We start from the raw sequence: 12,658 nt of genomic DNA, 5'->3' as shown, positions 1-12,658 counted from the left end.
TCCTACTGTTTTTATAAAGTCATAAATCATCAGCTTGACAATGTAGAGCCTGGCAAAGGAAAACATGAGAATGGAGAAGAAATACTATTAAATCATAAAACAATTATATGAAAGAGCCTGAGATTTCAAATTTACAAATGCATGTGAAATTATATTAAATCACTACAACTGACTGTCCCATTAACAGTAACTTACCTCAAGCTGATGCAGTAGAGCTTTTCCTTTTTTATTTATTTCTACCATCAGAGTAAATATAGCAACTTTAATATCCTGTTCCACCTGCTTTTGATTTTGATTTACTTCAATTATCCTGAAAATTAAACAAAAGGGGGGCAAGATCTAAGGCAGAAAGTATGTTTTATAATATTTTAAATTGATTTTTTAAGGTTTACATTAGACTAACATGTTTTCAACACTTAAAAGCTCCGCTATTTCTAAGGATCCTCCTGAGTAAATTGACTTTCTTGAAGATCAGACAACAGAAATACAATTCTTCTGAGAGACATAGCCACTTAATTCAATCTTAAAGTCAAAGTGGATAAAACTGTAAGAGAATAAACACATTTTAAGAAAATACGGTTTGGAAAGATTACGATGACACCCAGGAAAATCAATACTCAGCCTAAAAGGAAAGACAAAAAAAAAGATTAATAAACAAGATAAAGAAAACAGTGACTCTGAAAGAGTTCTATTGTATTCACTTAAACTAAGAAGAAGAGGGTACATGTGTCACTCTTATTTAGTCATCTGAACTACTACACTGTCCATTGTACCTGAATAGAGGCGAAAAGACAATAGTTTGTTACTTTTAATAACACACTCGTCTTTAGGCAGCCAAACAACTACTTTATGTTTAATCAACCACCAACTATGTTTTTTCCTTTGCTTAGAAAAAATGGAAATGCTGTTTTCAGAGATTGAGATGGAAAGAAAATAAACAGCATCACAGCAGAATATAACAGAAGCAGGAAAGAATAATAGGGCACCCACCAAATATTATGAGGTAAATAAAAAACTTTTCTTTCGTCCACTTCTCCCATCGTCACCCTCCAAAACTTAAGACCAAAGGGGCAGAAATTTTATTCTCTGCTGTGAATTCTTCAAGATAATTATTTGACATCAATACTGGCTATAGAGTTAAGGAAACTAATTTAAACCCTGATGGTGGTAGAATAGAAAGAAAAAAGAACAGCCAGTGCCACGTTTGTGCACATGTGTACAAACGTATCACTTATCAAGTCAGCCCAGTAAATTTAATCCTTCTATAATCAGGCAGGCTATAAAGATGTAAGAAATTAGCACCTAATCCAAAGATTCTTTCATTTTTATCCCCGCTTCAAAAACCAAAATCCTTCCACACGATAGTGCACTACTGTGTAAAAACAGCTTAAACCACTAACAAAAAGGTAAAAAGATAAATTTGAAGAATTCTCAGTATCTGATTTTACGACTTACTATTAAAGGAGCCACAGTCATGAAGAAAGTGGGGTATTGGCAAAAAAGAAAAACACAATGGAACAGAATCGAGTCCAGAAATATCCTCACATATATACCCTCAGCTGACGTTCTACGAAGGTGCCAAGGCAACTTGACACCAACAAGTGGTGTGGAAACAAATGGACAACCACATGTTAATAAAAAACGTGAAATCTGGCCCAGAGCTCATACTATACACATTGTGAACAAGTAAGAAAAAAGTCAAAAGGGCAAATTTCATCAAGGGTAAATCCTTCACATAAAATTAGCAATTTTACAATTGCCACCATTTGCCACTAGATGGTAGACGTGACTGTAATTATCTTTCCTTTTTCTATAAATACTCATTACAAGTTTTCAATCACTTGGTTACAAAAATTTTTACACCCACCAATTCCTCTATTTGGGAAAGTGATTAAAACACGGTAAAGGAAATAGTTTTTGGCTAACTATAGTTGTTACATGCAAGAGAAAGGTAAAATGAACTGTGAACTGACAAGGAAGAACAACAACTAAAAGATGCACACTAAAACTGTTATTACCACAATATAGAATAATGAACAGCTATATTAACAATAATATTATTATCAAGAAAAAGTTAATTTAAGAATCTTTTTTGTTTAGTCAGGCAAACCAAAGAATTTTTTGGAAAAATTCCCAAATGCCCAACTCTAGTCATGTTCCAAAAGTATAAGAATAATAGTGTATGATCACTCTCAGGGAAGATGAACCACAAAAGGCTTACACAAGTTTCCCTGAGAACAACGCTCAAATCCCCCGTGAGGCCTCTCTTATTCAGGCTCTTTCTAATAAGCATTTCTTGATTTGTTTAGTCAGAGGCATATTATTTCTGTATGTACAATAACAAAAGGAAGGGGACATGGAATTTCATAGGTGTTGTACAGGCTGCAAAATGTCAGTATGTGCCCTAAATGCGATAAAAAAAAAAAAAAAAAGGGAGCCAGACTAGCTCCCTCTCCCTCACAGAGGTCAGTGGTTTGCTCGCCTGATCACGCTGAATTGTGAGACACGAGCCTTGGATAGCTGAGGATATCTTCCTTTGGAGGACAAAGTATAATGGGTAATATGTAGAAACTGTGTATGTATTGTATCTGACGAAGAATAAAAGGTGTGTGAAACGGTTTAATAGTCCCTGTATCCCAGTCCTAACACCTGCAATTCATTGCAGTTAAAAGATGACAGCCCAGAGCAGGCATCTCACAGATTAGCAATTCTTAAAGTAACATTTATGTATATAATCAGGTGTTAAGATATTTTACAACATGGGAAAAGTTCATTTTATTTTTAAATACTAATACTCCTTTAAAATTAAAAAACACTGATAATGATGAATTATCAATACCTTAAATGAACTGCTATAAAATGTAGTTTATTATCATAATAGTTTTAAAATTTCATGGCTGAAAAGATGCTTTCAAACTGAAACTTCCCAGAAACCTAAAGTTTCTGGAAGTGTGATCAAGTATTTATTACTAGAGCCATCTACCAGCTTGCTTAGATCTACTTCACCACGAGTTAAATAAAGTGTTCTAAAGGTGAGTATACTTAATATATTATACAAAGATGACTTGTTATAATACCATAAATGTATATTTACCTGTTCTGGATCTGATTTCCTGTGAATTTGATGTATTTTGTTTTTTCCATCAATTTGGTGATTAGTGTATCTATAATCACTTTCTGATTCTGAAAAGCTTCTTCTATAAATTGATATCTGAAGAAATAAGCAAACAAATCATTTCACATAAATATATCTATGTAAAATGAGGAAAAGCTCCAAAGCAAAGAAAAAACTAATAGAAAACTACTTAAGATAGTAAGTTATAAAGGATATAAATCAATCAGTTAAAATACCAAACACATCTCTATAAGGCAGGTTTTACGCTCCTCTCAGAACTATGCCTTAAGAAAGAGGGAGTTTCCACAGGTATTATTCAAAAACACTCTTTGTATTATTTTGAAAATCTGGGAAAGGTACATATCCATCATCATAGTTTCAGAGGCTTACAGAGCTCACTTGGCAGACCTGCCAAGAAGTAATCACAGGTATTTAAGCAGATTAACTATTTTACAATTTCTTAACTATGAAAGTTTGATGCTATAAACCTTTTTAAGATCACTTTTAAATAGGCACTTTAAAATATTTAACTTAGAAGTGAGGATGATAACCTGACAAAAAATGTAAGATGACTCAAGAGCATCCCCAGAGACGTAGACAACGATGTAGAAGACACACATGAAGAGTTCCACCTAAGCTTTTCATAAAATGTACAAACTACAGTACTTTACATAATGTAATTTAAAAGTGTAAGTGTAACATAAGTATTATAAACAGGGCTGTTAGAGTTAGGGGAAAAAGACACACATAATAATTCTATTTGATTTCCTACGTAAATAATCATATTTGTGAACAATGGCCTTCTAAATTCCTTCTTGGGTAACAAGGTTTTCACCTCAAATTTTTTTCCATTATACATTGTTTGGGATCTCAGTACACTATGATGCTAAATGAAATGGTCAAAATGGTTACCTTTAACTTCTTCCTAAACTCAAAGTAAAAACTTTCAATGTTCTGCTATAATGTTTATTAGTTCTTTTATGATCTTTACCAAGTTTAGGAAATTTCCTTTTATTCCTAGTTAGCTAAGATTTTTCATCATGGGTGATATTTTTAATTTCACGTCTCTTTTGCTTCTATTGAGATGGTGATATAATTTTTCCTTTATTCTTTAGATATATGAGTTACACGAATCAAAAATTCTCCACAAGATCTAGAACTTCACCATCCTCCTCCTCTCCAATAGCAAGTGGTGCTTTTCCATCCACGGATTGTTTGGGCAGGGCTTCAGCCAGTCTCCTTCAATGAGTCAGACTGTCTGCACCGCGCTGGTTTAAGATGCTGGGTAGCATTTCTGTCAGCTACTTTGTCTCAGCATGGCTTGTGCAAGTCAAAGTGGTGGCTGCTAGAGATGCCCAAACTGTAGGGTTTTCAAGGGATCACTCTTCCTTGGTTTGTGAACATGTTTACCTCTTCAATGCCAGAGATACGGTTTATCCCTAACTTCTTTAGGGAGAACTGAAGATGGTTTTTATCATCTGCCGTAGGTGTTCTGTGTACCACCTTCTTCTTTCTCCAAGTAGCTCCCTTGAAGTGGTTACATAGGTACCTGGCTTCCAGAGAAGCCTCTCTAAACAACATTCTAAGAAACTCTTTCCCAACATTGTGCACTCGCCTGCAGCTTGGCAAGTTTCCCCTGGTTTATGATGGTTTCTTTCATCTTGCAGGAGAGGAAATGGGGCCGAGCGGGGCACCAGGGCCAGCATGCAAGGGGCCTTGGGCAGAGCAGCTAACAAGCACACACGCAGGGACACAAGATAGCAAGCAGCTAGAGGGCTTTTCTTATGTATTTTTAAGGTTATGGGACACAAATTTAGAACTGCTATGTCTTTTAGATGAAGGACACCATTTATCGTTAAAAAGTTATTTCAAGTAATGAGCTTTGTGTGCTATGCCAGCTTGTCCTAGGTTAGGGTTTGTATGGTACATCTTTTCCCATCATTCTTTTTACACATGTAGGTTTTAGATGTTTCTCTTATAAAAAGCAAATAGCAGACTTTCTATATTCTTTCTTAACCAGCCTGAAATCTTTTAATTTGGAACACTTTATCCATTTACATTTATTATAATTACAAATACATTTATAAATCTACCAACATATAAGGTCCTTACTAAATTCTACCAGTTCTTTGTTGCTTTTTCTTTCTTCCACCTGCATTTAAACTGATTATTAATTATTCCATTCTCTCCTTTTACACCTTTACTATTCTTTCAGTGACTACTCTAGATACTACAAAATGCAGATCTTGACTTGTCTAATACGGATTTGTACTTTTTTACCCTCATCCTAAATTATGCATAAGCCTCCTAACATGTCTGCTGTCTGATACACAACACACATGATGTGCCAACAAGACATTTTCACTGCTTTGTAAGCCAACATTTAGATTCACTCATACTTATTTTAACTGCTCTCATTCTGCCATGCATCACCTACCATTTTTCTTCTGCCCAAAGTGTACACTGGAGTGAGTGCTTACCAGATACATATTCTCCCAGTTTATTTTGTCTGAAAATGTTTTTTCTCATGAACCTTCTTATTTGAGTATGTTTGCTGGGTACACAGAATTTTAGTCTTACTGTTACTTTCTTTTTGCTCTTTAAAAAATTACTTTTTAAATTATCTTGCAGTGGGGTGATAGAGCTTCTTAAATATGGACTAGATGTCTTTCTTCAGTATTACAAAGTTCTAAGCCATTATATTCTATTATCAAATGTTGCTTCCTTCCCATTCCCTCCTTCTTAGAATCCAATTACACCCTGTGTTACATCATGTCTATCCCTCTTCTACTCTCCATTCTTCTGTTCATCATGCTTCAGTCTGGAATTTTCCTTAAATTCCTTCTTGTTAATTTTCATTTCCTGCTATGTCAAATCTGCTATTAAACTCTCCATTGAGTTAGTTTCAGTTATTCTAATTTTTCAGTTCTAGACTTTTCCTTTTCATTTTCAGTTCTCTACCCAAATTTTCCATTTTGTCTCTTATCTTCAAAATAAGATGCAGCCCTGAAGGCATTTTCATACCGTTTCTTGTTATCTACCAGGTTTTGTTCATATTGTGTTATCTCCTAGCATACTTGGTTATCTTTAATTATGTACTGGCTGGACCATTTTGCAAAATTCTTTATTAACTAAGTTTGAGGCCTAGAATGATGTTTTCTTTCTCCAGGGAAGATCTGTATTTGATTCTACCAGGTACCGTGGGGCACCAGAAATATGTTTTTAATTTAATTCAACTTTGAGTACAGAGAAAATCTTCATGCTGAGCTTTACACCCTGTGAGGAAGCTACTTAACTAGATAGTTCATGTTTACTGTAATAGTGTAGACTTTCAGGGTCCCAACTCAAGGCAAGGAGAAGACTTCAACCCCTACAACCCCTTGAACTCCAATTACTGTCTTCCCAGCCCTGTGAGCGTATTATAAAGTGCTCTTCAATCTCTAGGCAAATGCCTCAAAGGGGAAAAAAGCCCTTACCATTCTCTGTCCCCACTCCAACCCAGTCCTGGTCCAACAGTTCTTTACAATTGAGCTCTAAAATTTCTTATCAATGATACTGTATTTAGTCCAAGTTTTCTATCCTCACTGGGATGGTTGATCCAAATTACCCAGTCTTCCATTATTAGGAGCCTGGATCATTTTAAGCAATTATGTGTGTATAAGTTAATCAGAATCTGACTGTTTAAATCAGTGGTTACTAATTCAAATGCCTTTGAAGGTCTGATTTAAAAGTAAGTTTTAACGTTCTGGTTTTTCTTCAGAGCAAATAAATCTTTCGCCTTTTTTACTAAAACAAAAAAAGTAAGGTTTAGTAGGAAATATGATGAACTAGAAAAGGCATGCTTGATTCTCAAGAGCACTAAAGTCAGTTCCAGCCAAATGCTCACATGAAAGTACAAGGTGTCCAGGGATACGACAGTTTCCATTTTCTCAAAATACAAAGGTCCAGCTTTTGTAAGTGTAAAATCTTATTTTACATTGCATATATTTTAAGATTTTACTTATTTATTTTTAAAGAGGGGAAGGGAGGGAGAAAGAGGGAAAGAAACATCAATGTGTGAGAGAGACATTGATTTGTTGCCTCTTGATGCACCCAGGCCAGGGACCAGGCCTGCAACCCAGGTGTGTGTCGTGACCGGGAACTGAACTGGAAACTTTTCACTTTGCAGGACGATACTCAACCAACTGAGCCACGCTAGATGGAGCTACGGTCCACATATTTTAAAACAGTACATAGGCTAGCGGTTCTTAGCTTAGGGTGATTTTGCTCCCGAGGCCATGTCTGAATACATTTTTAGTTGTGACAACTAGGAGGACGCTACTGGAATCTGGTGACTAGAGGTCAAAGATGAAGCTAAATACCAAACACTGGACAGCCCCCACAAACAATTATCTGGCCTAAAATGTAAATAGAGCCAAAGCTGAAATATTCCTGAACAGGCCAACATTCTACTGGCTGAATAAAACATCATCTGCAGACTGTTATTTGGCTGGGTACCAGCAACCCTCTAGTCTCATAAAGCTGCATTATAAATCCATGTATATGACGAAAGAGCTGATACCTATGCTCCTTATGTTCTAGTAACTGGCAGTCCCGACATGTCAGTTTGTCACATGTTTCACAGTAAAGTTTTAGCTGCTCCTTCTTATGAAAAGGACAAAACACTGGTCTCTGACTGGTCACACCAACTGCCTCTGTAGAAACAACAGGAGTCAAAAAGAACAAAATTAACATAATTGAATAGTAAATAATTATGACTATTTAAATTTAAATTCACTGAGCTATAAAAGAGCTACAAATTGTTTCATCCACAATATTACTACCACTAGGTTTCACAGATACTAAAATGTTACATATTTTCAGCATTTCAGAAGAAAACGATAAATGAGCTTTTTACTTTCCAATATAGAAATTCAAATTAATTCAGGCAAAAAAGAAAATATGTAGTTAAAAATATACTTTATAAAATTAAAAAGTCTTAATAGCCCAGATAAGTGTGAACCAATTTGATATTTTTATTCCAAATATAAGAAATTTTTTAAATGCAATTCAGAAAATCTAATAGGGATGTAGTAAAGCAAAACATTATTTCCTCCCTTTTGCAAAAATCCTAGGCAAAGGATACCCATTAACACAGAAATAAGCATAAAGTTTTCATTATTATATTATAGCCACCTATGTAACTTCTCAGTTAACCAGACCAGGGGGATAAAACTAGGCAATGCTTATGTTATAATGTTAAACAGAAAATATAAGAATATAATGATTAATTAAACAGTAAACATTAGTTATCTCACTAATAATTAAGTATAAAATCCAAACATTTGAGAAATAACCCCACCTCCAGAGATAAGCACTATTAATAACCTGGTATGTATTCCTCTGGATGTTTTTCAATGTAACTACTCTATTTTTTGGACTATAAGACGCACCTTCCCCCAAAATTTGGGAGGAAAGGGGGATGCATCTTATAGTCTGAATGTAGTTTTACATTTACATTGGTGAAATATGTTATTTATGTTAAATATTTTACATATTTTTGCTTCAAAAATTTTTCCCCTACTTTCCCCCTCTAAAACCTAGGTGTGTCTTATGGTCCAAAAAATACGGTACATATACTAATGGATATTTTATAAAATTTAAAAAATGGCACTACACATGCTGTCTTGTAAACTTTTTTCACTTAACTCTATCTTATATGCCTTTTTGTTTTAGTAAGTACATGCACATATTTATTAACTGTATAGTATTCCATCAAATGAATATACCACCTTGTCAGTGGACATTTGACTATTTCTTATTTTTCAATATTGTGTAAAAATGCTAAAACAAATGAAATGCATAAATCATTGAATGTCTCCATAAGACAAATTCCTAGTAAGAAAACTGTTGGACCAAATGGAAATTTATATATACATAATGAAGCGGTCCTCCAAAATACCGATCCGTACTCCTTACCAGTGTAAACTGGCTGTTAGCTTCCTAATGAGGCTTTCTCAGTATCTTTAATCATCAATTTTATAAGAAAAAGGAGAGATTTCACAAACTTTAGATACATTTCTTTCATAACTTGAGATGAAACAACTTGATACATTCACCCACCATTTGCATTTTTTTAAGACTTGCTTGTTTATAACCTCTATTATTTTTCTGTCCAATTCTCTTTGTATCAAATTATAAACACATTTAATATTTTTTCCAAGCACATTCCTTAGAATTTTTAATAGAAAAATATATTCATTTGTATATTTTATGGCTTTAATTTTTAAAAACCGCATCTAAAAAGTCTTTCCCCAATTTTTAGCCCCCCCCCCACCAATATGGTAAGCTCTTCTGGCTTCTGCTCTTTATATAATTTTATTTATCTGAAATTTATTTTAACAGATTATCCACACTTACAAAATCCTTAAATGTATGTCAGCAAGTAGAATGAGTTAACATTTGCTGATCAGGACATTTACTGATCATAACAAAATAAAACTGTAAAGTTGAAACCAGAAACAAAAGCACTGGAAAAAATTTCCTTTTCCTTTTAATGAATTCTTGGGTTCAAAATAATCACACTGTCCAGCAACTTCCTTTTTGCATTTAATATACATCACGAACATCTTTCTGTATCATTGCTTTATATTCTACCAAAGGAGAAAAAAGCAAACACAAAAATTCATAAATCCCCAACTGTTGTGTAACCATAAATGTACACTATCTTAAAAAAATAGTGAGAAATTGAAGTGGCAAGTCATAAGTCACGCTTTAAACACTCATAATTCTTTAAAAAAATGAAAGTAAATATCAAGTATTTATCTCAAAGAAGTTAATAATAGAACTTCAAAATAAAACTAAGGTAAAGTGAAAGGAATTTAAAGATAAAATTAATGAGCTAAAACATATAATGGAAAATTAGATAATGAAATTTAAGAACTGTTTCTGTGGCTATTAAAACAACAAAAAAGATAACCTACTATCTAGTCAGATTAAAAAGATAAAAATACATAAAATTCAGAATGAAAAAAGGAAAATAAACAGGTAGAGAAAACTAGCAACACTGTAAAAGTAAACTAAAAGCACAGCACATCAAGACTCAATGGAATTAATCCCAGTGATAGGCGGACATTAGGTCCTGTCCAAAATGCCCACCGAGACATTCTGTCTACTCCAAAGGTCCGTGATTTCTGGTCCTTGCCACATGACATTCCCAACCAGGCTACTGAAGGATTATTACAGGCAATACACCTACTGAATCAATAAAACATGAGTTTTAATATATTAATTTTATAAATCAAAAGCATAAATAAGTGTTATGGAATATTTGAACTCAGGATGTTTTCTAAGTGTGGGTGTTTTTGACAGGACCAAATATGCTCACAGACATTTCTGATAGGACCAAATGTCCTACAAGAATTCTAGCAACCCAAAGATGGTTCCAGATTCCTAATCTGAAAATCTTCCCTGCATCCTTCTTGATGGTCATGTGATCTGGGCATCAGTTGATAGGGTGACCAGACATCCTTCAGTGGCTGGACACATCCTGGTTTGTACCTTCTATCCAGAAATAATTATTTATAAAGGCTTTGATTTAATAACTAGGACATCATATCACCCAATTATAGGCTTCCTTTATTTACTGAAGAATTTAGATCCTGATTCATAGTCATCTTCCTAGACTAAGTCTTTTTATCATTGTGGATGAGTCAGAAATCCAGACACATTATCACGTAAAGACAAGCCTCTCAGACTTGCTCATCTCCTGAGGCCTGTACTTCATTTAGGCTACTTATTCCATTTACTATGTATATCACGATCCCACGCTAGATTTGATTGTCTAGAACGGTTCCATTTTTAGAATCATAATTCAAACACCCTACTCTAATAACTTCTAAACATCAATTCTTGGTTAACTACTCTACCCTGTACTCCATCAATATCTCTAGTCTGTAAACATTTCTTTTACCCATCAAGTGATACTACCAACCTCACTTCCTTTATAGAGTTAAAAGTCCCCAAATTCTTCATTCCGATACATGTATCTATCTACATCTCTTACCCCTGTTGAACTTTTGGAACACATGTCCACCTAAACTTCAACCCTGGACAAGTTTGATTCTTCTTATACCCACAACCAGACTGCTGTGGTCCGAGGGAGGACATTTTTAAGGTCTACACAGCAAATGTTATCTTGATGCTACCAAGCCATCCTCCCGTTTCCGAAGCTGGAGCTCTCAACTGGAGTTACTTCAAATATACTCCATGTTTGTTATCTCTTATTCCCATTTCCTGCTCTCTTTTTCAATAGATGGTTGGCTTCAAGTAGGAAAACAAAAACAGAACAAAACAAAACAAACAGAAGTCTTTCTAGCACTAATCTACTAAATAGACCTGAATCAATACCTGGATTTTTCTCTTTTGTGTCTTTTCTCTATCGGTGTCCTCAGAAACTATAGTCCCTTTCCCTGTGTCTCCAGACTCCTAACCTCATCTCTTACTACTCGTCCTTTTGCATCTTACTCTCTAGCTACACTCAACCTTCCTCCTCAGGACATCCGCGCATGTGCCTTGGTTCCCCCCACCCCTCTCCTTCATGTGATGAACTATTTACCCTTGAAGCCTCAGACTTGGCCTCCAATCTAAATTCTCAGATCTGAGTTTGGTACTCACTCCTTTCATGTGCTCCCATAGAACTTACAAGGCCAAACTGTATTTGCTAATTTGTTCACAATCTTCATCAGACTAAATAACTCCTTACAGATAGGAAGTTATGTTTTATGTACCTTTTCATCTCTAGTACCTAGCAAAGTTCCAGGAATATAGAATAAGCATACAAACACTGGTTGATTCAATGAATAGAGAACAGTAAAATAACTTTTTAAACAAAATACATTAATGATGAATAAAAGTGAACAAAATCCTGATAAATGCTACAACATGAATGAACCCTGAAAATATTGTGAAAAGTCAAATAAGCCAGACACCAAAGGCCAAATACTGTATGATTTCACTTGCATAAAATATGTAGAACAAGCAAATTCATAGACAGATTAGAGCTTAGCAGGGGCCGGGGCAGAGATGCATCGGCAGTGGGTAGTGGTGATGGCTACATAACTCTGAATGCAACTAATGCCACTGAATTGTATACTTAAAAATGATTAAAATGGCAAATTTTAAGTTACACATTTTACAATAAAAAAAGTATTTGTGAACTTTACAATATAATCACACTAAAAACCCTGGAACCATATTTATTATAGAAAGCAAAGCTCTGGTTATCTACCTGTCAAATATCATAAAACAGGTTTAATATAAGCATATTAGAAGGAAAGAGTTATAAAACTTTTTAAAGCTAGTCATCTTAGAAATAGAGTATGAGAGAAAGTGAGTTTAAAAAGCAACTTTATTTTTTCATCTGCTACACATTCACACCAAATTATGGCACTTATAGGAAAGGTGGATTGGAAGTATGACTCTAAAGCAAAAGGATTGTATTTCTGTTCACACTTACCAATATCTGTAAGTATTCAAATTTCAACAATTCAGACCTCTTTGTTT

At 34.5% G+C, this 12,658-nt stretch overlaps 1 protein-coding gene across 2 annotated transcripts in view; it reads right to left on the bottom strand.

Annotated features, from left to right (window-relative positions):
• Positions 1–12,658, bottom strand: part of TRIM24 (tripartite motif containing 24) — a 111,322-nt gene that overhangs the window by 37,360 nt on the left and 61,304 nt on the right. For both annotated transcript variants that reach the window (XM_028525322.2, XM_028525321.2), the window contains exons 4-6: positions 7,677–7,809; positions 3,095–3,211; positions 196–310 (exon numbers count right to left, since the gene is read on the bottom strand). In XM_028525322.2, the coding sequence (XP_028381123.1) occupies positions 196–310; positions 3,095–3,211; positions 7,677–7,809 (365 nt within the window). The remainder of the gene's footprint in view (positions 1–195; positions 311–3,094; positions 3,212–7,676; positions 7,810–12,658) is intronic.

This window comes from Phyllostomus discolor, chromosome 10 (assembly GCF_004126475.2).
Source record: "Phyllostomus discolor isolate MPI-MPIP mPhyDis1 chromosome 10, mPhyDis1.pri.v3, whole genome shotgun sequence".
Classification (NCBI taxonomy): domain Eukaryota; kingdom Metazoa; phylum Chordata; class Mammalia; order Chiroptera; family Phyllostomidae; genus Phyllostomus; species Phyllostomus discolor.
The sequence above is the reverse complement of the archived record's forward strand: the minus strand, read 5'-3'. Positions and strand labels throughout refer to the sequence as shown.